Raw genomic sequence first — 22,669 nt, 5'->3', positions numbered from 1 at the left:
ACTTGGATCTATAATTCATAGCATTTTTAAAATTTAAAGTAGTACATTTTAATTCTTTGCAGCTAAGGATTATTATTTTAAATGTGAAACAGTGCATTCCTGTGACAACTCACAATCTAGCTCTTCACATGAGGCTTGCATCCTATTATGAAATTGATATAGGACAACAGCAGTAAGCTATTTCATTCATGACTATCTTTTTTAGCTTCTGAATGTGATCGAACAGATTTTTTTGCAACAAAGTTGACAAGCATGCTTCCAAAATGGACACCTATAAGTGACAGTCCTGCCACAAGCAGAAAGTTCTTTCTACTCCAGCTAGCTTTCCTCATCTCTTCTTCTGTCAACAGCCACAGATGAAAAGCTTCAAAGCTAGTTATACCTGCAATAAAAACCAGAAAGGTATTAGGATAATCTTACGACAATGTTGCATAGCTTGAACTGCTACTTTATTTTCACAAAAAACTCACATAAGGACAAATACCAAACTATAATGCTTTTTAATTAAGAAAACCTATTCATATTATATATACAAGCACATAGCACACAAATTATACATATTTGTTAATAACTTCAATTCTGACCATCAGTTTATATGCTGTTGTACCTGTAGGTCTAAGTAACAGGCCGCTATAAACTGCACTGAAATGTATGAAATTGTTAAAACTATAGTGATGTTAACCTCTTTTTACTCAAGAGCACAAGAACTGAACTACTCAGCGCTGCTTCCCAGGGAACCACTTCAGCAACAAAAGCTCTTCATGTTCAAACAACTTTAAGAAATCTCTGCCTCTTAAAGAAAGGTTTCTCACTTCAGGATGCTCAACATAGAAATTTTTTTCAGTTCTTAAACACTTCAAAACTTAAAGGGATATTTATTTACATTTCTATGTAATCTCTAAGGTATTTAGACTTCTCATACTTAATTTTGTTTGTTTTCTATTACAATTACCATCCCTACTAACAACACAGAATATGTTACTATGTAAAGCCACAATTATTTCTGCGCAGTTCTGAACCTGAACAGATGTTCTGCAGACCCAGTCACAAGAGTTTGACTGTTGCCTTGATGTTATTGGAGTTTGTTGTTAAATATCTTTAAGACCTATCGTATCATCACTTCATTGCTCCTATCACATGGGATTTAGCAGTAGCTTTTGAGATGTATGATGCATTTTTTGGGTCCACGTAACTACCAGGTTAACTCAGTTACAAAATAAAACTCTGGAAGACTAAAGTTAGAGCAGGAATACTGCATCTGTTAGAAAATTCTCATTTAATTGACTCATCTCCTGCCTCAAAGATACAGATACAACTAATTAGGCAACTTACCCACAATACATAGCACTAATGCTATTTTTCTTTATTTTTGTGATCGCTTTGCATCACGTATGTCACAATCCCAGGTTCTGGAACAAAGTCCTGTGTCTTCACTTGGAAAATAGGACTGGACTTGATGTGAAACCACCCCCAGTGCACCAGCCCAAGGCTAGTTCCCATAACAATCAGAACTTTGTAGTCCTTCCAGATGGTTTTAAGACCCATTGCAAACTGGCATCTACCTAGGTAAAGACAATTTATTATTTTAAATGTATTCTAGAAATCCTTTTTTTTCTCTATAATAATAGCACAGAACAGATGAACCTGAATGTTAATATATTTAATTACAGCGCAGCAGATGATTAAAACACAAAATGACACAAGAAATTCTTACTTTGTGAACTTCAAATAAAAAAGGCTATAAAAATAACCTCAATTCAGACATCTTGAAGTGCTAATTGCTGCATTTACTTCAAGCTTTGGCATGCTAAATCTTAAGGCTTTGTTAGTTTGTTATGTTTATCTAATTACAAATGTTACTGCTTTGGATGGTAAATATTTGAAGTCTAAACCAAAGCAGTTTCAAAATACACCTTTTCCCCCCCCACATAGTTAATAAAATTCAATGACTAACCGAGCTCCTAACAGAATATGGAACTTTTAACTTGCAGGCCACACAAGCTGCAGTGCTGCTGACACGGTTTTACGTTGCCCAGAGCAGCAGCTATGTCTCAATACCTTAGCCCTCTCTGCCCTTGATTTTCAGAAACTACAAGGCATCAGTACAAACATAATAAATACATCCTTGTCTAAAAAGAATGCGTAAGCCCCTACTTTCTGTGGAATTTCATTAAGAGTTACCAACTACAGGAGAGAAAAAGATATGTATACTTAGGTTTTGTATCAAAACAACTTCTCGTTTTAAACGGCTACAAAGGTACAACTCAGAGAGTAAATGTTCCTACACCTGACAGGATGAACTACTAACCACCCTCCTACTAGTAGTATCCTACTAACCCCCACCCATCAAGCTGAGGAGATTCCACAGCTTCACACCACTCGGCTTCACAGCAACTCGGCAGCCCCAAGGCCGGCCGGTATAGGCGTGAGGCAGCCGCGCTCCGCCTGGAAGCTGCTGAGGAGACGCTGTAGCGATCGGCCGCGGCCCGGCCCAAGCAGCTCGTCCCCTGGCGGCAGGGACTCCGGTCACACCGCGACACGTTCCCCAGACGACTCCCCCACACCTACCCCCGCGTCCCAGCGACCTTGCGGCGCGGACGCCTGAGGGGGAGGCGGCTCTCCTCGGGCCAGAGGCGGCCGAGGGGGACCGGCACGGCGGGAGGGAGCGGAGTGAGGAAGAGGGACAGCGCACTGGAAGCTCCTCTCCCCTTTCCTCACGCAGCAAGAGGGGGCGGGCAGGCAGGGAAGGGGCTGCCCGGCCACTCCAGCAGCCCTCTCGGCGAGGGGAGGCGAAGGGAGGACTCGGCTGCCCGACCGTCGGTACCTCAGCGGGACGGGCGCGGGGGTCGCGCGCCCTCCCCCGCGCCTTTGAAGCTCCCACCAGCAGGAAGCGGCCTCGCGCAGCCCGGAAGTGCACCTCGAACCCCGCCTCCCCGCTCGCACGGGGCTGAAGCTAGCGCAGGGGGCGTTCTTCCTCTCGCTCGTCATTGGCTTAGCCCCGCGTCACGTGGCAACGAGGTGCGCGCTCTCGTGGGGCCCGAGTACGCCTCAGCCACCCTCGCGCGATTGCCCTGGCGGCCATTTTTCATTTGGGCAGAGTAGGGCTGGCGGCGGCCATTTTGGATAGGGGAGAAGAAGCTCGTGCTCGGCAGCCATCTTACTTGGGGGCAGAGGAGCCGTTAGAACCGTTGGAGGCAGGCGCGGCGCGGGGAGGAGGTACGGCTCGACTATGGCGGCAACCCCGCAGCAGCCCGGCTGGGACCGGGACGCTCTTGGGGGCAGCGGCCGCTCCTCGGTCTTCAGTCTCGCTTTTTTCTCTAGATAAACGTGTGAGGCGGCGTCCCGGGGCAGCTACTGCTGCCGGCCGGCTCCCGCCGCGCCTCCCTCAGGCGCTGCCTCGGCTGGCTCCCTCCCGCGCCGCCCCTCGTGTCAGCACCCCCTCCCGGCCCGCTGAGGTGCGAGCCTCTAAAGCACCCGCCAAGCTTAAAAATATACGTTTATCCCTCTGATTTTTCTTGTTTAGCTCCTGCTGCGGTCACTCCGCGTTACTTCTGCTCGCACCTGTCTGTGCCTTCCTGCAGGCGGACAACGTTGCCCTGACCAAGTTCAAGAAAACTTCTCTGCCTGACCTTCTAAAACTTTTTCTTAGCTCTTAGTCTATTCTGCGCCTTTTCTGTATTCCCTCTTCTCTCCCCCTACTCTGCAGTCGCTGCCAAGAATATCTTGTATTATATTGATGTGTTAACGCATGGGTTTCTTTTTAATTTTGTGTGTAGTTGCAGAGTTTACAACTGTAGCCAAGAGACCTAATCTGCATACAGAAAATATAACAACTATTTTTTTTTAAGTTTGGTGGAACAGCTGAATGGTGGAACAGCTGAATGTCACAAACTTCAAAAAAAAAATGGTATTTAGCAATGCCAGCACCTGTCTGTAATAAGCATACTGATGTTCCTCAGAGTCTCTCATTCCTCTAGTTCTATGCAGTTATGTGGTGAATGGATAACATTTTTGAAAGTGAATTGTGGAACTTTAAAGGGGAATTGGCAGTTTCTGAATGAAGGAGTGTAGGTAACACTCAAGTGGACTTGTGGGAAGAGTAGTTTCTAAAGGTTAAGTGGAGAAATTGGGAACAGTGGGCCTAAAAATCCTGAAATTGCAAAATGTGAAGATTCTGCTATGTCTTTTCAGAACTAGAAATACTTTACTAAATATGTCAGGAGCTAAGTATTACACCGCTTATCCCAAGCATAGAATCAGCTCTCAGAAACTGACTACGAGAGCGCTGAGTCTGGGCTGGACAGCATTTGATAGCTAAGGACTGGAAAGTTCAGGAAAAAAAAAATCTCTTTTGTGTTGTGATAGTTATTTTTGAACCACAAAACTAGTTAATATTATTCTAGACAATTCCTTAATCAGCATTTGTGTTGCCTTTTTCAGGTGCCCACCTCTCCCTGCACGCGGTAAAGGCACCCAAAGATGGGCAGGGTGTGAATAGTTTGCAGCTGTTGCGTTAGAAGCTGTTGTACCTTCAAGTGGGCATGTGTGGCGGGAGTTTTCAGTTTCTTGTTCCTGAAGTAAAAGGAAGCTGCTACTTTGCTAAGGTAAGATGCTGCTCATCAGCTGGCAGAAAATACTTCAGCTCACTCTCGGGAAGGCCATGTTTCCTGGTTTCTCCTCAGTGTCTACCATTTCACTTAACATCAAATTTAGGAAAGAAAGATATTCTGCCACATTATTTTTGAAGTGTGTCTCCCTCTAGCTACAGGAAATCTATGCATTTAATTGTAAATCATGTTTACTTGTACAGTCTGTGTATTAAAAATGTAGATGTTGCAATACTACAAATACCATATCAAAGCTCTCTCTTTTTTAAAATGTGAGATATATAGTGTCTGAGAATTTTTTCTGCCTTCTCTTCACATTTCCTTATGTACAGTTTCCTTTAGAGAGTCACATTAGTTTGCAAGAGATACTGTATTCCATGAAACAGATTCTTGTTACCAAATAGTAGCAATTGTAATAGGTCTGTATTTCTCGTGTTGGTTTTTTTCAACACAGAAAATGGCAAAGTATTTTGGCTTTTTTCTTGTACAATTGATTGGTGTTTTCCCTCATTTTCTGATGTCTTAGTATTGGGTATCTTTTCATACGTGATAGTTCAGTGACTTTCCTGATGGTTCACACATGAGATGTATTCTTTTTTGCTTTCTGAGGATTTGCTTACAGTGATTGTTTGCTGTATTTCCTTTGTCTTGCCTGTATGGTCAGTGTAAAGGATGGGGTAGTCTGTGAACTCCCAAAGTCCTCTTATTCCCATGAAGAGCAAATTGAACCAAAGGTAACTTTTCTTGTTGTTCTCCCCCCCCCCCCCCATTATTTTATAATTTGGATTTGGAGAGGACTTCTGTCTGCCAGCAGTCCTCCTCACATCAGTAGCAGTAGACATGTTGCAACAGTAGTATTCTGGATGGCAAATTGTTATGAAAATGAGGTTGGTGATGCCGGAATTAGTTCAGTTGATTCATCCCTGTGCTTTGTTCTGAAGCAGGACATGAGCATTTGGAGAAGAGATGATGCTCTGACATGTTTTGTTGCAACTTTTATTCATATTATTGCTACTGCAAGGATTAATGATAAAACAGTAGCAAATATTGTTCTTCAGCTCACAGGCCTGCAGCACCACTGTGAATTGTATGCCATACTGAGCTCAAGAATTACGTGCACTCTAGGTAAACTATGTTCTGGAAGCATGAGGCCAAGTACCTTGTGTTCTACCCTATCCCAAGGTACAGGTAATTCCGTGTAAGTGTTAGGTTTGTTTGTTATTGTCGTTGCTGTTGTAGGAGCTCTTAGTTGATGGTGCACTCCACAGCAAATTGTGTTTGCAATTTCCTAACTTCAGGTTATGATTCTACCTGCTCGGCGAAGAGACTGTAGGATTTAACACACTCCTACTTTTTGCTGTTTCTTGCCTACTGTTTTTTCTATTTTTTTTTTTGGTTGGGGGAGGAGGTAGAGGTCATTAGTAAAGCTCTAGATACTAGCCTTTCATTAAAATTAAAACCCCAATCCTGAAATGCTGCTGAGAACTTTTTTTTTTTTTTAAAAGAGAATCAGCTAAGTCATACGTGTACAGGTTCTGTGGTGTTTTGAAAGGGCTGTGATATGTCTTATTATTTGCTTTTTGTTTTTGCATGGTGGGGTGGGTAGTCCTTCCTTGGAGTTCTTGAACACCAAGAATATAATCTTGTGCACTGTTATAAGGAACTGAGAAGCCCAGTTGGTTTTCACTTGGTGGCTGCCATTTCCCTTTAGCATCTCTTCTGACCTAGTTCTAGTAGCTGCTGTTTCAAGAATTTCTGAGTTTTATCTCCTACTTATTCTTCTTGTAGTTGTTCTACTATGTTTACTTCTATAGAGTAGCACCTTACTACCTGACTGAATTGAAATATGATGTCCCAAGTGGTCCAGAGCACTGTTCTTACATTGTGTTTCTCAAAATTGCTATCGGTAAAGTTGACAAAACTTACTCTGATAAGAGAAAAATGTTTCTAGTGCTGTTTTGTGCCAGGGAGAATGATAGTCATGTGGTGCAAGACATGGTATTCCAGCTTCCGTCTGCATGACTGTTACTTGAAAATTCTATTTGCTCTATATAACTTTCTGCTTACTGTTACTGCGCAGCTGATGAAAGCTCTAACTTTGAGCTTTTTCAGAACATAGTTGAAACATTTTATTAACTATATTAAAGTTTATTTTCAGTAGCTACTTGCAGAATGGTTCTCAGTTCAAACTCATTTTAACCTGGTTACAGTAACAACCGTTTTACTTCTCACTGTTTACAATCCTTTTTCCTATTCCTGTTTCTTACTGCTTGGATATTGATATGATCTGTAGAAAAAAAAAAATTGAACTAACTGGGAGTTTTCCTTGAGCTGGTGTATGGAATTGTGCCCTTGTTACTTTCACATTTTCTCATAGTTGTTTTAAAATCCTGGGTCTCAGCATTTGGATATTTGGAATGGAAGCACTGCGTAGAAGTGTTTATTTAGTTCAAAATGATTACTATTGAATCTTAAGATCAAAATTATCTGTGCTATGCTATGTAGTTGTAAAGCGGGTCTTTATCTTGTTTTGCACTTTTTTGATGTTAAATAAGGATAATGATTGCATTTTGAAATGTGTAAGCGTAGTGCCTGACAGAGACACACATCATCAGCTTGACTTGTATCCTGAAATTTTGACAGCTTTATCGCAGTACTTTGCAATAACTTGAAGTACGCAGTGAGAAATGGGTATGTCTTCCTGCATTCTTGCTATTTTCCTATACCATCTCTTACAAAATTGACCAGATTTGTCCATTATTAATCCTTTAGGAAACTTTAGAGTGTAAAATGCAGCTCTGTTGCCAGTGGAGTTTCTGGTATAGTTCGTCTGTTGCAGGCAGCAGCTACTGACACTTGTTTTCTTTCTTAATTTTGAAGCTTGAACTGTATCGTTTGGGTACTCTATCTTCTGCCAGTATACTGAGACCCTTGCTCACCTGGTTTTCTGTCCAGTTCAAGTCTGTTTCTATCCTGTGTGATAACAGAATGTATCTTAATTTTTTTACTCCTGGATTTTTGTAGGTATTAATTTGGTACCATAGGGCCCATTCCATGTATCTTCTGAATCCTGACATTTTGGGCTTAGCTGGAAAGACTTTCATGAATTTATCCTAATTTTCTGCCTTTTGCCAAGTGAACGTTTAGCTCCCATTTATGTGGAGAATGATGAACTTCCTCAATAGTTTCAGTGATGTGACCGTAATTGTTGCAGTTTGGGGAAAAAAACCCAAATGGTTAAAAACCTGAAATCATTATGGAAGGTGATGAGACTTGTGGTTTGGCTTGCAAGCCAACTTGAAGCTTGTAGTCATTTGAATGTTCTTCTAAGGGGCAGGGGGAAAATCTTAGCAATTAATTGAAGGTTTCTTCTTGCACCCAAGGGAGAGTGTGTTTAACTTCCAGCATGAATTAATGCTTCCTGAGTTACTTGGAATGGTCTGAGGCAGCGTTGGGGTCTGTGCAGCTAAATGTACTTCACTCAATATCCCAAATTAAGCAATCTAAATTCTGTTTGGGGTAAATAAGAGGATGTCAAAATTTCACTTTACTTCTGTGCAACCACAGTAATGCTTTATGTGAAGCTATTATTTTGAAAGAGAAACTAGGCCAGGAGCCATATACATAGGGACCAGTGGTTGAGACAATAGTAAAGGAATATTCCAGGCTTAATTTGCTGCTCCTTGAAAGGCTTCTCGAGGATAAGTTAGGTGGGTTTGTCTCTGTCTTAGTACTGGTCTGAAAAATAGTTCTAATTTTGTATTTCATGTGTTGGATGCTAAGTGGCTGAACAGTTATGAGGTTCACTAAAAGAAACCAACACAGGTAGATAAGCAATTCTCCTTTAAATAAGAGTTTTCCTTGGTTTTCTTAGAGTTTGAAGAACAGCAGTAATGGAAAAAAAAAAGAGTAATAGATTTTAAAAATCCTTCTCAGTTGGCATAGAGATCTGAGTTTTTCTCTAGTGCTGATCACTTTTAATTTATATTTTTATAGGACCAGCTTATACAGACCTATCATGGCATCCAACAAATTTGTTATTAAGGTAAGTAGAATGTCATAGCTTTCATTTAAAAAAAAAATCTGTAATACTACTTAGAATGTATGCATGTTGATTTTAAAAGTTAATGATGAAGAGGTGCATCCTTCAGGCTTCTGGTTATAGTAGCGTATTTTGTATCATCAGCTTTTCTCTCTCTTTGGAAGTAAACTTCTTGAATTGCTGCTGTGTCATGGTAGTATGTGTCTGAGGTCAGCTGAAGATTAAATGTGTAACTAAAAGCGATTATTTGTGTAGTTAGAATTAGAAACTACATGAATTCTCAGTAAAACAGTATTTGCTACCTGAAATAAAATTCAGGGTTGATTCTTCTCTTAGTGTAATCTTGCAATATTATTTGTGTACTTCCCAGATAATCTACCAGTTCCTGGTTTGGGGCATAGCAATGTTCTTAAACTGTTTATCACGCTTGACTCTTTATTTGCATCTTTTTTTGCCTCTTTTTGTGTTTTCAGGGATTAGGTGACTTACATACAATAAAATGCTATTGCAGTTTATTTTGCAAACAGTCTTTGACTTTTGGTTATGTATCGGAAGAGTAATGTTTTTCAAAACATTCTGTAATAAACATAGCACTTCATAATTCTTCTACCGTAACTATATCAGCTTATCAATGAATAAAACTAGTTGTTCAGTAAAAATTGTGAAACCTTCTCTTTTGGGCCCTCTCTCTTGTTTCTGTGTTCTTGTATGTCGTGGGTAGTTTAGGTAATGTATACATTTCAAAGTGGTTAGCGCAATATATTATTCTGTTGGAAGTGTTTTTTTCCCAGGAATTTTCTTAACAGAAGAGACTTTTTTCCTCTGTGGATAAGCTTGGGTATTTTGGAAGGCAGCTACAAAAACCTTCCTGACTGATCAGGCTGTGGAAGCTGTTGAAGCTTGGTTTTGTGGGTAACCAACCTGTTCAACAAGCAGACCAAATACTTATTTTTTGTGTGCTGTGTGTTCTTTTTCAAGGAAAATTGCTGTCATTTAGTTGGACGTTTGCTTTAATTTTTTTGCTGTTTAACATGATTGTAAGCCTTAAATTGACAGTATCATGTCTTTACTATTCACTGCTTCTGAATTGATATAGGAGTTAGGAGAAATATCTTTGATTTTGAGCACATTTTAGCTGATAGTCTGAGTCTATATGCCACTGATGTGGGTAGCAACAGGAGCTGAGGCTGAAGGCATTGTTTTTCTCAGCTGAGAAATCTTGATATCATCAATAATGTAAGACAACAAATGGTGTAAGTTGAAATATCTTCACTAGATAAAAAGCCTTCAGATATTTGATTCCTGGTCTGCATTATTACAGCTTGCTGATTCAGCACGGATACTTTACATTCAGCATGTACCCTGGCAATCACCAAGTAGTTTAATCACTGACTATCTGAGCAAATGGATAGGTTCTCATTGACCATGTGTTTGTAGGTAAGCAATATCACAGATAGAACTTTTGAGAGTGTCCATGAGATAAAGCTTTATTTCCTTTCTGATAGTATTTGAGAAATAAGGATAAGTTTTTTGCATGTACTGAATGCTGAAAATTAACTTTGCTTAGACTAAAATGTATCAAATATACAATGTAAATATGTGATAAGTTGATTGGAATTCACTTTGTGCACAGATGTGTAATATTTTCCTTCTTAGATCAGGGATTTTGTACGTGATTATTCTTTCTTTACATTCACTGAATTTGTATTTAATGTGAATATTCCCTTTTTAAAGACTGTTTGACATAATTTTTTCAAGGAAGATGCCTGTGTAGAAGATTCTCAATTAAAAGGCAGAAAATATTCTCTCTCCTCTCTGCAGGGGGAGTATAGAAAATAATATATTCTCACTTTTAGGTTCCTCGTGTTTGAAATTGATAGGAGTATTTTACTGTGTCTGCAAATATTTCATGCGTGCCTCATCTATATTCTTTACTTTTTAAGTTTTCAGATTTTGTGTATGTTAATCTTTTTGGTTATAGAGCAAAAAGTACAGCTTATCAGTCTTTCAAGTCTTATCTGACTGGAACGTAATTAAAAGGAAAACACCTATAATGTGTTTAATGACTTTGTTTCTTAACGACACATATTTTATACGAGAATCTCTGTGCCTCCCATGTAATGGTCAGTTATTTTCAGTAGAGGGAGTAGTTGGCCTATTTTTGAAAGGCGAGCCCCGGCTTGGTTTTATGGGCAATTAAGAGCGATTGAAATAAAATAATTGATGCAGTAAAATAGCTTTAAACCTTAATACAAAACCTACAGTTAGGTCCTAAACACACTTTCTTCACTTGCCAAGTGACTGGATGCCATAGTGTTGTGATGTGCAATAGATAATATTTTATGCAAGTTAATTTGATCATCGATTTTCAATTTTAGGAAATATTGATACTTCATAAAGTGTTGCATGTTAAAATGTCCCCAAATCTGGAAAATAAGACATATGAATTTAATTAAGCCTTCTCTGTGTGTTGCTAAAATATTTTACTGCTGTTCTGAGAAATAAATCTTCACTTTAATTGGTGAGGCTTAAAGCAAAATCATGAACTCTATATGGATTTGAAAAAATATCACTAGGGCCTTGTTTAAAACTTTGGACAAACTAGAAAGAATTGCTCTTCCAGAGTTGTGTAAATTGACTTTATTCGTACCAAACTGCAGAACTAAATATAGTAATTTTTATGGCTGTAATAGAAAAATTTCATTTACTGTTTTCTGCAATTTGTTCATTTTCCAAACACTGAAGACTTTGAGCTATTGAAATGCAGTAACAACTTAACTCAAAGGGAAGCTTTTTTTACTTAGCTGTTTCCTACTTTGAGAAATTAAGAGCTTTGCTCTGTCTCAGATTTGTAGGCCTTTGCTAGTGCATATCTTAGATTAAGATAATTATCGTTTCAGTGTTCCCTCTGGTCATCCAGCACACTCTGCAATAGATTTTTCAGCAGTGTTCCTTGCTATCAATTTAAATTATTGCATGCTGGAAGTGTATAGGAAACTTTTTGGTCTTTGCTACTTCAAACTTTTTTCTTGCTTTAAATTGCAAGTTCCTTTGAAGCAGCAAGCATATTTTCCTGTTTTGTATTGGGAACAAAGATGGAACTACTGGAAATGATTGGACAAAAATGACAGTATGACTGTAATGTGGTCAATTTTCCCCTTCATTTTGCTTGCATGTGTATCCTTTTTTATGTTGGTGTATCTTCATGTAATCATTAAGATACTGATTTATAACCAAAGACATCTTAACATCTATCTTTGCATACTTTAGAAGTGCCCTATGAAAGAAAGTGAGCGTAGAAAGAATGTTGATTATAGGCCCTAACAGAGGTAGAAGGAAATGGAAAGATTTCTTCCTCAGACAATGTACTAGTATGTACTTACAGCGCTGTACAGGACGTTTTAGGATCTGCTCACAGACCTGTAGAAGGTCCTGCTGTCTCTGATGTGGAATACGAAAATAAGCAGCTTGTTTTGAATGGGCCTTGTTTGATATTTCCATGTGTGTTTAAATATGTTACTGGATTTCTAATGCTAAAGCTTCACCATATCTCTGGCCTTTCCAGAGCTTTCTATTTTTTAACTACCATTTGAAATGTAATACAGTGATAGGATGTTGACAAAGATTTCTGTATCAGATATGTCTGTTTGGATGATTCTTGTGTGACATCTAAGTGGGCTAGACAGATTAAAGTTCACATTTCTGTGAAGTGTGTCCATTGAATTAGCTCATCAATATTTCTGTAAATATTTTGCTCTGTGAGAAAGTGGTGTGTTTGCTGCTTCTTGTGAGTTGTTTGTAGAGAAAAAAACTAGGGAGATGAGTAGGTTTTCTTATCTAATTTTTTCATTTTCTGTGATTGCATGTAATGAGTAATGGAGGACAGTAAATGCATTTTACTGCTATATAAAGTCCATAGGTACATAAATGCAGTGCATAGATACGTGAAAGCGAGAATAAGGAATACTGTTTGGTTTAATTTTTTTTGTATGTTGTGACTGCTTAGAGTTACTAGACTGATACCACAGATGCTTTTTTTACATGCGTAGTTTTGAACTTGTTAGCATACTGATTTCTAGTTTGAAAGCTAGAGTGCTTAATTAATAATAAATACAATGTTTTCTGATGTCCATTTCCCTTCCCTATTGCAAAACTAAGACATTTGTATGTGAAATTCCTGTAGTTGGAGTACTTACAAATGTTTCAATGTAAATGTGCTAAGATGAGGTTTTCAGTGATTAAACAGAATTTGTAAAAGTATTTTAAATCTTAAAAGCAAGATACTGGTGTCCTCCAAACTGATTAAAGGTGGTTGAATTTTACGTGTGTTGTGTGTTCTTATATTTGCTTGTTGGGTCTTAAATTAAGAAATAGCTATATTAACCATTAAGTAGTGGTTTTCTAGAGATGAAGTTCTAAAGCAGCATTGCTCAGAACAACTATAAATATAGGTGGTTGAAATTGTTATTATCAAATAGCGTCATACCTTTCACTCAGCTGTGATGTTCATTTCTATATTAATGCATAAAATATGATACTTGTTTAAAAGGGCTTAAAAGTCCTAAGAAGATAAAAAGAGACTGGGGGGAATATGATTTAAATTGGAAGTAGAATCATAGATGGAGGGACATCTATTTAGTTCTCTTTCTTAACTCTGCCTTTAATTCCCAATTTCATGGGACCAGATATGGAATGACTAAAGTGATGAGTAAATAAGTTCCAGAAGAAAGAAAAGAGGAAGTTGGGAGGTAGCGGGGGGGAGGAAAATTAAGTGTGCGATCTAATTCTAAACCTCCTGGAGTCAGTGGAAGTTTCCTCGCTGACCTCGGAGGATTAATTTTCAAGCCTAGGGAAATGATGAGTGGATGAAGAGTTGAGAGATTAAAGTGTTAGCAGAAGGAGAAAGGAATAGGAAGCCAGAGGGATAAACATCAATAGTGGAAACACTGCTTTCACAGGGATCACTTCAAATAAGGAATAAAAGAATGGTTAAACTTGCATTACTTTTTTTTTTTTTGGTAATTCAAATAAATCTGATTAGTTTTAAAAGTACTAGGTGTGCCAGAAAGTTAGGTTTTTGCTAATTGTGAACACTATACTACTGTGGCAGTGATATGGGATTCTAAATACACACCATACCAAGTGATACTAATCTTTTTTTAGACGTAATTAATTCAAAGATGTAATCTCCATGATATTTGCCATATGCCTTATTTCTGACCAGTGCTACCATATCTTACACCTCCACTGTTCTGCCTCTTGGAGATCTTGGTGGTACTGCCTGCTTGACCCCAGAGTCTAGTAGTAAAGGAGGGATGGGAAACTCAGAAGCAGACTTCAATCTCTCCAAGTCCAGCAAAACATCAGGGCTTAGCAGAGATGCTGCATGGGGTCACTGAATGTCTTTAGGTCCTGGGAGAGGCTTCAGCTTGCGCTGTAGGTGAAATTCTTCAATTCTTTCCACTGAGTTCAGATGGAGGTTAGTAGACTGGGAGGTAAAGGGATCCACATTTCATGTAGTACCTGGTAACGAGATGTGCAAACGGTTTAATGATACAGTGATGCAGATTTTGCTCTTTGCGTTAATATCCTGAAAATTTAATATAAAAATTATTGTATTGTTTCGCATAGCCTCTCCCCACCCTGGGTAATGTAGATGGATTCTAATATGTGGAAATCATCTGAGTATTTGATATATGAGTGTGTTCTAACTGGACTGTGGAGTAAAAGGGAGAAGAGAGACTGACGGCACATTTTTATTCTTTCCTTATGTTTCATCCATGTGGTTCACAACTTCCTTAAAAGGCGTCTATTTTAAAAAGCGAAATTATTGCTTAGTTTCAATTCTCAAATAAAAGCTTAGTTTCTGGACATTTTGTGTTCACTGCAGCACTTATTCAACCGTGACTTTGCAGTATTTTTCTTGACTCAATAGCCAAACTCTTCCTTAAATAATGGTACCACAGGACATGGCACCCTATTTCAGTATGTTGCTACAGTCATTGTTAAGCATGAGCACTGATGATGCTCAACTATTGTGAAAACCTGTTAAACTGCTGATAAAATGATGACTCATGGTCACCTGATGAAAACAGCTTCATTACCATGACTCCAGAAACTTTAGATCCCATGTAAGTGTTTCACTTCCCACACTAGTTCTTCTAAAAGAGATGATGATGCAGTTATTTTCTAACAGTTGACAGCTGCTCAATTAAGCTGTGACAATGTGGTTGGCAAAAACTATAAATTCCAGACTTTTTTAATAATAGTTTAAGGAACTAAAAATCTGTGTGAGCTGTGAAGAAGTCACCAACGTTACTCGCAGTGTTACTTGGAGTGTTTTCTAATCAGATTATACATCTTAGATTTCATTTACCACTACTGAATTAAGATCTTTTTATAGTGGATCTAACCCAAACCTCACCGAAGTCAATGGGCTTTGGATCAGAGCCTGTAGGAGTATATTGGCAGCATGCTGTAGCTTAACTAAGGACATACTAATTTATTTCATCAACAGCCTTCCTCAGTTCGATTTATTTGTCTTTTAAAAATGCAGTCTGTGTATAATGTCACTGTCTAAAGGAGTTAGGTTGGAAAAATACTGAAAAGTGACACAGTCAAATAATAAACTATAAATCAGTTTCAATTTCGATATAGAAAGAGTGAAATAAAAACCCTGGTGTTGCCAACTTGTGATTATCCAGGCACTGTGAAAAGATGGATAAAGTGAAAATAGAATTATGAAAAGACATGAAATTGGACTTAAGGTGTGTATGATTCTATGTTATAAAGCAGAGAAAGGTGCTCAACAAGTAACTGAATGTAAGGCAGTCAGGAATGGTACATTCACTCTCAAATAATGATCAGGAGTTCCATGGGTGATTTTTGCCTTACGCTAGTTTCCCTCTTGACTGGAAATATTTCTATTTCTAACTTGAAATGTTGAGAGACACCATGCTTAAGAAAATCAAAATGTTAAGTGATTTCAAATGTGTATGATTTAAACTTTTGCTAGAATGAATAATGTTGGTGTGTGTATGGAACCAATATAAAAATACTCTTCTCTCTTTCTTTTTAAATGGATGTTGACTAAGTAAAATTCATGCTTTAAAATGTAACATGCAGATTCCTATAGGTTTTTTTAGTTATCTCCATTTCTGTTTGGTTTTTCCATTTATTTTCCAGCTGCCTCATTTCAAACTTAGATGATGAACATTATATATTTATTCTGTGCTAAAAACTGAGCCGCATCTAGTGGAAAAAGAATGATCTGATCAGAATTGAATATTAACTTCAGATATGAAGAAAAAGTAGAAACAAGATAAATTTCTTAGATGCTATAATTTCAATTATACAAACTATGTCAAATTACATAAGGGAAAGTCATGGCTTGTTTGTTGGTTTAGTCTCTGAATCCCTCTTCACCATTTTCATTACCACAAGCAGTGTGATAATGAAGGGGCAAAAAGTTGCAGACCGAATAAAGAAATTTAGTAATAATGTCAGAAATACATTTGGAAAATGAACTACAATATGAATTGGTATCTTAATTGACAAAAAAGAATTTTTACTACTGAGGGCAAGTTCTGTAGAGTTTGTCCATATTCTAGTCCTTCTGCTGTTGTGTATTGTACTAAGCTGTTTTTTAACAGACTGTCTACTTTTGCCTTCATGCGATATTGCTTGGCCAAATGAACAGAAAGAATAAACACCTTTATATAATGAATAAAAATCAGATTAGCTGTGTAGGTTCATTTAGTCATACAAAGAAATGGAAAATGAAGATGGATCTTGACAAGCTATGGTGTCTGTACCTTTGCATATCAAGCTAACCAATTTTTTATTTTATGTAGTATTTTCAATGAGGCTTAACACAAAAGACAACTCTACCTTTGCATTACAAAACACTATTTGTAGCTGAGAGATTTTCACTTGGGGAAAATGGGAAAAGAATAGTTTGTGGTCTAGATCATGTGCAGACAGTTTTGAACCAAAATCTTAACTTCAGTGATTCGAGTGCTTCAAGATGATCTTTTCCTGTTGGCTGTGTATGCTTTGCTAGGGAAGTATGGTCAATTTATGAATCTTTAAGAGCAAGTGTCATCTTTCTTGGTTTTGCATTTTCTTCTCTTTTTAACTTCTTTTATTGAGGCTTCTTTGCTGTTTCAGCTAGCTGTGTGTTTTACAGACGCATCCCCTTGCTTGAAATTCTGAATCTACAAGCTTCAGCAAAACAAAGATTTTATTCCTATCTCTGTGTCACTTGCCATGCGCATGTTAAACAGCATTCAAGTGGAGAATGGCTATAAAGATATTACATCAAATGCACATTGAAGAATAGTTAGTTGTTAGTCTTGAGGGAGAGTGAGGAAAAGAACAGAGGTAAGGAAGAATGACATAATATCACTGGTTTCCTCCCAACAAAATGTGACGCAGCCACAGAACGTTTTCTCAGTGTTTTTGTCTTGTTGGTGACTCTGTCCTCGTTTTGCTCTAAAAACCTGTGCAATAACTAAACTAAGTTCTATCCTACGTGCAAGGTTTCCTTTGCATGGCCCTGCTTAGTTTCCAGGAAGTAGTAAGGTGCCTGGCATATCTGACACCGCTCAGCTGGTGAAACAATAGTTTATATACGATACAGTTAAATACAGCCTTTCAAGTTCAAGCCAATATTCTCCTATTTTAAACTCAGAGGGTTGTTTTTGTTCATTGAATATACCAGTGATTTAATAGCACTCATAATTAACCAAATATACACGGCTGCGGTTTATCCTGCTTTGTATCATACAGATAAAGGCAGATAGAAGCGTATAGCTCCAAACGTAAAATATTTCCCGAACTAAAGAGTCAGGAAAGAACTAAGTCTTGGGCCATTAAAGAGGATCTGTTCAATGCCAAGATCCTAGGATTTGACAGTTGGTAAGGTCATGCAACATGTAACTTTCCCTTCTTTATTTTGACATACCTATAGTACAAAAATAGGAAGGAGAGTAATATAAGTAGCACTACTGTAGTGCCATAATAAGGTAATCTTCAGTAATAGAAAACAAGCTTATAAAGAGTTATTCCCTTTGTGATATTGTCTGTAAGTCTCTGGTTCTTATTTTGCTGGGTGTTAAACTGTCATGTAGTCGCAATCCATGTCTTGGCAAATTTACAATTTAGATGATAGGAGTAAGTCTGATGCACCACAAGTTAAAAATGAAGCCCACAATTTAAAAAAGCAATCAACCAGAACATATTCTCGCCTCAAGTGCTGAATACTGAGTGTTTGTAGTATAATATGTGATAGACTGAATAGCAGTGACTGGTGATTAAGTCATCATTGGCTGCCATGAATGTCCCAGCAGAGAGAAATCTTACAGGAGGATTTGGAATAAATCAACAACATTGGTTTATAGATTTCTTCAGAAAATTGTTAATTTTGACATTAGTTTTAAATCTTTGTATGTCAATGTATGTGTCTTTCAGAAAATGGAATCAAATATTTTATTTTGCTTTTATTGTTTGGTGAAAACCGGGTGTGTTTAGAGATGACCTTGAAAGACTTCAGGAAAATGTTAAGGAAAATGTTTCTTTGCCTATATCCCTTCTTCACCCTGATAATTGGCAGGAATTGTCATTTGATTTGCAGAGTGTTTGGAGGATACAACTAGGGGTACTTGCTGATTACGGACTGAAAAGAGATGTAATTACAGATGCCCAGCATATTCTACATAGTTCAGAAAATTCTTGACTAATTTGAAGCCATTTTCTGTAGGGCTATTAGAGATGGTTCATATGTTGTTGTCGTCATTGTTTTACAGAGGCCTACATTAAGCACGTAGGAACTGTTGGGATTTAGTCTGGTTTTGTAAATTCCTATTTGAACTACGATACAAATTTTGGGAGGGAAAAATCCAGTGATGAAGAATACAATTAAAAATATTGTAAGTTCAGAAGTGAAATGATATTCAGGTATTGTTAGAACCTACCTTTTTATTAGAGTATCATTTGCAAGCATTAAGAAATCTCACAGTACTTCAATCTGTACACCTAGAAAGTCACTGAAAGCTCTGTTGTTGGGAGCTAAACTCTTTGTTAGAGAGTCCAGTCCTGGTGGGATACGATTCTTGCACTCTTCCTTTGATGCAAGATGACGTTTGGTGCAGCTGGCCGATGGTATAAAAGCAGCAGGCGCTACGAAGAAGGTGGTGATAACGTTAGCGATGGAGGAAGCTGCTCTCGGGCCCTGAGTAGAGCAGACGGGGACCCCCGCTGGCGCGGGCGGAGCGGGGCGGGGGGAGCCTTCAGCACCAGGCCCGGCTCGGACAGCGGCTCCCCGAGCTGCGCCTCCCGCCCCGCCGGGGCCTGCGTGCGAGGCTTCATCCAGGCCGGCGTCGCTGGCCCCTGTGGATGGACCTGGGAATCGAGCAATGCTGCTGGCTTTCTGCCTCCCCGGGACGGCTCAGCTAACTAGTTCCCCTCTTCAAAGATCCCCTCAAAAAAGCGGCGTTAGTTCGCATCAGTTCTGCCTAGTTACAGAGCCATACTGCTTCCTTTGAGGAAACTCAGAAGAACCCCTTTCAAGGGTCATTTACTGTTTGTTTTTATAGTGAATTACCCTTCATACATATTTCTTTTCTAATGACTTCTTGATCATTTCTCTAATTTGGGAAGTATACTTTTAAAGACTTTTGGTGACATGTTTATTTTTCTTAAATGCTTATGGAACAGAAACACAACCTCCTGAGGCATGTGTGTCCCAAATGGAATTAGAATGGTCCCACAGTGTTAATTCTGTTCATCCATCATATCTCTGACTTTGTATCTTCTAGCTTTAATCCTGTAATTTTAGAGAAGAAACTGTTTTGAAGAACCTTGCTTTCCATGCATGCATTAAAAATATCAGTAGGGTATAAGCATATGGAAAACTTAATAGGATATTTCTCCTTCTCCCTTCACCTTCGCACATATGCAAATGAACATTAGGGTGGGGGGGTGGTAAGGCAAATAGAACTAGAAATGTGTCTGACCTTTTTACACCCATATTCTTGATTATAACTTTGTACTTTCGGTTTGTCTTTTTTCAGTGAGATCTTAGATCTTTCAGCTATGGGTAGTGGGGTGCACAGATGGATGCTGAAAAGATGATGGCCTCTGCTTTTTATTGCTGACTGTGGAAGGAAATATCAATTAGTGTGAAAAATGTTGAGAATTCTTGTATTGAGTGATTGGAGAAAATAGTTTTTATTTATACTCCATACTTGCCTTTTAAAATTGTATGTTTTATTGCTAGACCTAGAATGGGAAGATGAGGCAGTTTGATATGCTTTAGCTATGTCAGTCTTTAGATGTGTGTGAATTGTAAAGCTGCTAATTGATCTCTCTGTGTTGCAGATAGCTTGCATCTGCTTTTCCCTAATGGCTTCACAGTGCTCTCCTTGGTAAACCATGAGAGCAGTAGAGCTTTGTTTTTTTATTTTAAAAAAACAAAATAACCAAAACAGTTACTGGTAGTTGTAGAAGGCTTTCCAGTGATTTCTAAGTAAATTAGCAACAGCAATTTACAGAAAAAAATTGCTAAAAATCAACAAATTAGAGATTTAAGACATTCATGTACTAGAACTGTGCTATAATAGTTACAGTTGTAGTAATAATAGAGTAATTTACTACCTCTTACATGCTAAGAGAATATGAGTGAAGTTACCATACTTCAGAATGTCTTGGTTTTTAACAATGATGTTTGTTATTTTTAATTTCTTGATTTTTTTTCCAAATTCTTTTCTTTTCTAAACAATGTAAAGGGATGAAAAAATAACTTTTGTGAAATACGAGTCCTCTGTTTACTTTTAGGAAAGCTTTGTTTCAATTTATTTATTAATTACTTTTATAAAAGGGGATAAAGATGTAGGTATATGTATGTTGTAATGCTCATTTTAAGAAACTTAAATCTCAATGCTTCCAATATTGGCAGTCTGGCATTCACTGTAAGTATAGTAGGTTATTTCATGCTGTTTCTCTTTATATTCATGGTTACGATACTGAAATGTTAAGACCACACACAGACAACAAGGTCTCTAGCCACTTACGCATGTAAACAGTCTGGCTTTTTACAAAGTGGAAAAATATTTCTTGTGCAGTATTTTAACATGATCAGCATGTTAAAGCTCAATCTGCAACTGTGTCAACATTTCTTTGGCTGTAACCATTAATTCTGTAGCCGCTTGATAATATGTAAAATGTGAAACTGGTTTGTTTACTACTGGGATTTGTCAGCAATTACTGTCTGCATTTAGCTTAGTTCTTTCAAATAGATAATAGATCAAAGAATTATTTTGCATCATCACTCTGGTTTTAGTAAAACAAAGGATTTTTTTTTTTTCCAGCTGGCTTTAGGCTCTTTAAAGGGACATAGGAGCAATAAATTTCATAAATATTGTTCTTGTACCTGTTTGATCTTAGCAGGCAGAGGTACAATACATTAAATAAGAATCTGAACTACTATTTGACGTGAATTTAGCTATAGGACAGGAACGTACACTTCTTTCAGGCCTCAGTTATTGTAAGACCTGGCATGGCTTCAATACAGCTTTTTGTTTTGTCTGTTTTGTTTATTTTTTGTAATTAATGCACGTTTTCAGCATTCTTATTACTGTTAGGACCTGCAAGTGCATTAGTCACGTGTAATATTATTTAAGCACCATAGCATCTTCATCACAAAGAATTGTGAAGACTACAAGTTCTGATAGACTGTTCTTCATTTGTTTATAGTATGGAGCTGATAAGAGTAAGATGGCCTTAGAAGCATCACATCTAGTCAAATAATAATAGAGTTTATATAGTGTCTTCTGTCTCTGTTCTCAAAGTCTTTATTAATATATTTATGAATTTATTTCCAGTGTATCTCTGAGGTTTTACACTTAATAAAAAACCCCAAAAGCTTACTAGGCATATATACAGAACTTTGGTAAAGGATTTGTTTTGTTTACTTAGAAGTAGACTGTATAATTACTAACTGAAACTTGCCACTGCTCCTGAGAAGATTGCTGTTAATTCCGTGATCTCAGGGGCACTTTGTTAAAATATTTCACCTGAGCTTCTCTTATAAGTTTGTACAAATCTAAAGTATTTGTTTTCCTATTTAAGAGATAAAAATAACAGCATAGTGTAGAATGCATACCAATCCATACAACTGCCACTTTAAAAATCTCAGAGCACAGACAGAATTGCAATATGAATGAGCTAAATTATTGAGGGGAAATTGAGTTTTAGGAATAGTCAGCTGATAGAATAAGCTATTATCTGAAACTCTTAAACCCCGTATTTTTAAAGTCACTATTATAAAGTATTTAATAAAAGTGTCACTGTTATTATAGGAGGTTAGTAAAGCTTTCAGATTGCAGATCACTATCTTTTCATTTTTAAGACTTAAATGCTCTCTGCTACTTAAATTCTGTTACCATTACTGAATACCTCTCAGGCCAAATGTTTTGTATGTGCTAAAAATTGAACAAATCTTTTGCCCAGTAAAAACCAAACATACCATTCTCCCAAACAGCATATAAACAAAGAAAATCAAAGTGTTTCATCATTCAGGTTCAGTTGTCTGGACTGGCTTCATTTCCTTTCATGGAGAAATGATAAATATAAATTACAAAGTGAGGCAACACATGATCTTTATCTGTTAGTTAAAACTAAATTCTTGATACCAGTTTTGTTTTCCAAGATTTTAAACATTTAACTTAAATTGTGAATTCTGTGCAAATAATTTTAGTACAGTAATCAGAACAGAATATTTTTCCAGAACCAGTAGATCACATTCTAGGTGCATATTATAGCATAGTAAAGGAGCTCCTCTAAAACTGTTCCTAACCATTTTGGTGTGTCCCCGTCCGTGTGTCCGTCCCGTCCCGTCCCCCCCCCCCCCAGTGTCAACTGACAACATGTTTGGCCTCTTCAATATATATACGCATACTGTATAGTGTTTATATAACATTTCTATATTAATGTATATATTAATACATATATTAAATAAGTT

At 37.7% G+C, this 22,669-nt stretch overlaps 3 protein-coding genes across 9 annotated transcripts in view; 1 reads left to right on the top strand and 2 right to left on the bottom strand.

The window, feature by feature from the left end:
- Window positions 1–23: 23 nt before the first annotated feature.
- LOC129204288 (uncharacterized) lies at window positions 24–332 on the bottom strand. The gene has a single exon (XM_054819949.1). The coding sequence runs from the start codon at window positions 330–332 to the stop codon at window positions 183–185; it is 150 nt and encodes a 49-aa protein (XP_054675924.1). The 3' UTR covers window positions 24–182.
- On the bottom strand, window positions 24–2,554 carry LOC129204287 (uncharacterized). The gene is made up of 3 exons (XM_054819948.1): window positions 2,338–2,554; window positions 1,333–1,562; window positions 24–382 (listed from the first exon to the last, which is right to left on the bottom strand). The coding sequence occupies exons 1-2, from the start codon at window positions 2,345–2,347 to the stop codon at window positions 1,354–1,356; spliced, it is 219 nt and encodes a 72-aa protein (XP_054675923.1). The 5' UTR covers window positions 2,348–2,554; the 3' UTR covers window positions 24–382; window positions 1,333–1,353.
- Window positions 2,555–3,107: 553 nt separating this feature from the next.
- SLX4IP (SLX4 interacting protein) overlaps window positions 3,108–22,669 on the top strand; it is a 78,582-nt gene continuing 59,020 nt past the window's right edge. For 4 of the 7 annotated variants that reach the window (XM_054819946.1, XM_054819945.1, XM_054819943.1 and 1 more), the window contains exons 1-3: window positions 3,108–3,216; window positions 4,441–4,604; window positions 8,604–8,652. Coding sequence is in view for 6 of the 7 variants with exons in the window: in XM_054819945.1 (XP_054675920.1) it covers window positions 8,626–8,652 (27 nt within the window). In the remaining variant the exon portion in view is untranslated. Of the gene's footprint in view, window positions 3,217–3,321; window positions 3,456–3,876; window positions 3,908–4,440; window positions 4,605–8,603; window positions 8,653–22,669 lie in introns of those variants that run through there. The other 3 variants (XM_054819941.1, XM_054819944.1, XM_054819942.1) reach the window with 3 other exon arrangements.

The sequence above is a fragment of the Grus americana genome, chromosome 3 (assembly GCF_028858705.1).
Source record: "Grus americana isolate bGruAme1 chromosome 3, bGruAme1.mat, whole genome shotgun sequence".
Classification (NCBI taxonomy): domain Eukaryota; kingdom Metazoa; phylum Chordata; class Aves; order Gruiformes; family Gruidae; genus Grus; species Grus americana.
This window is presented reverse-complemented; position numbering and strand designations above follow the sequence as displayed.

Excerpts from the sequence above, each read along its gene's own strand:
- LOC129204288 (XM_054819949.1), bottom strand. The coding sequence starts at position 332 with ATGAGGAAAGCTAGCTGGAGTAGAAAGAACTTTCTGCTTGTGGCAGGA.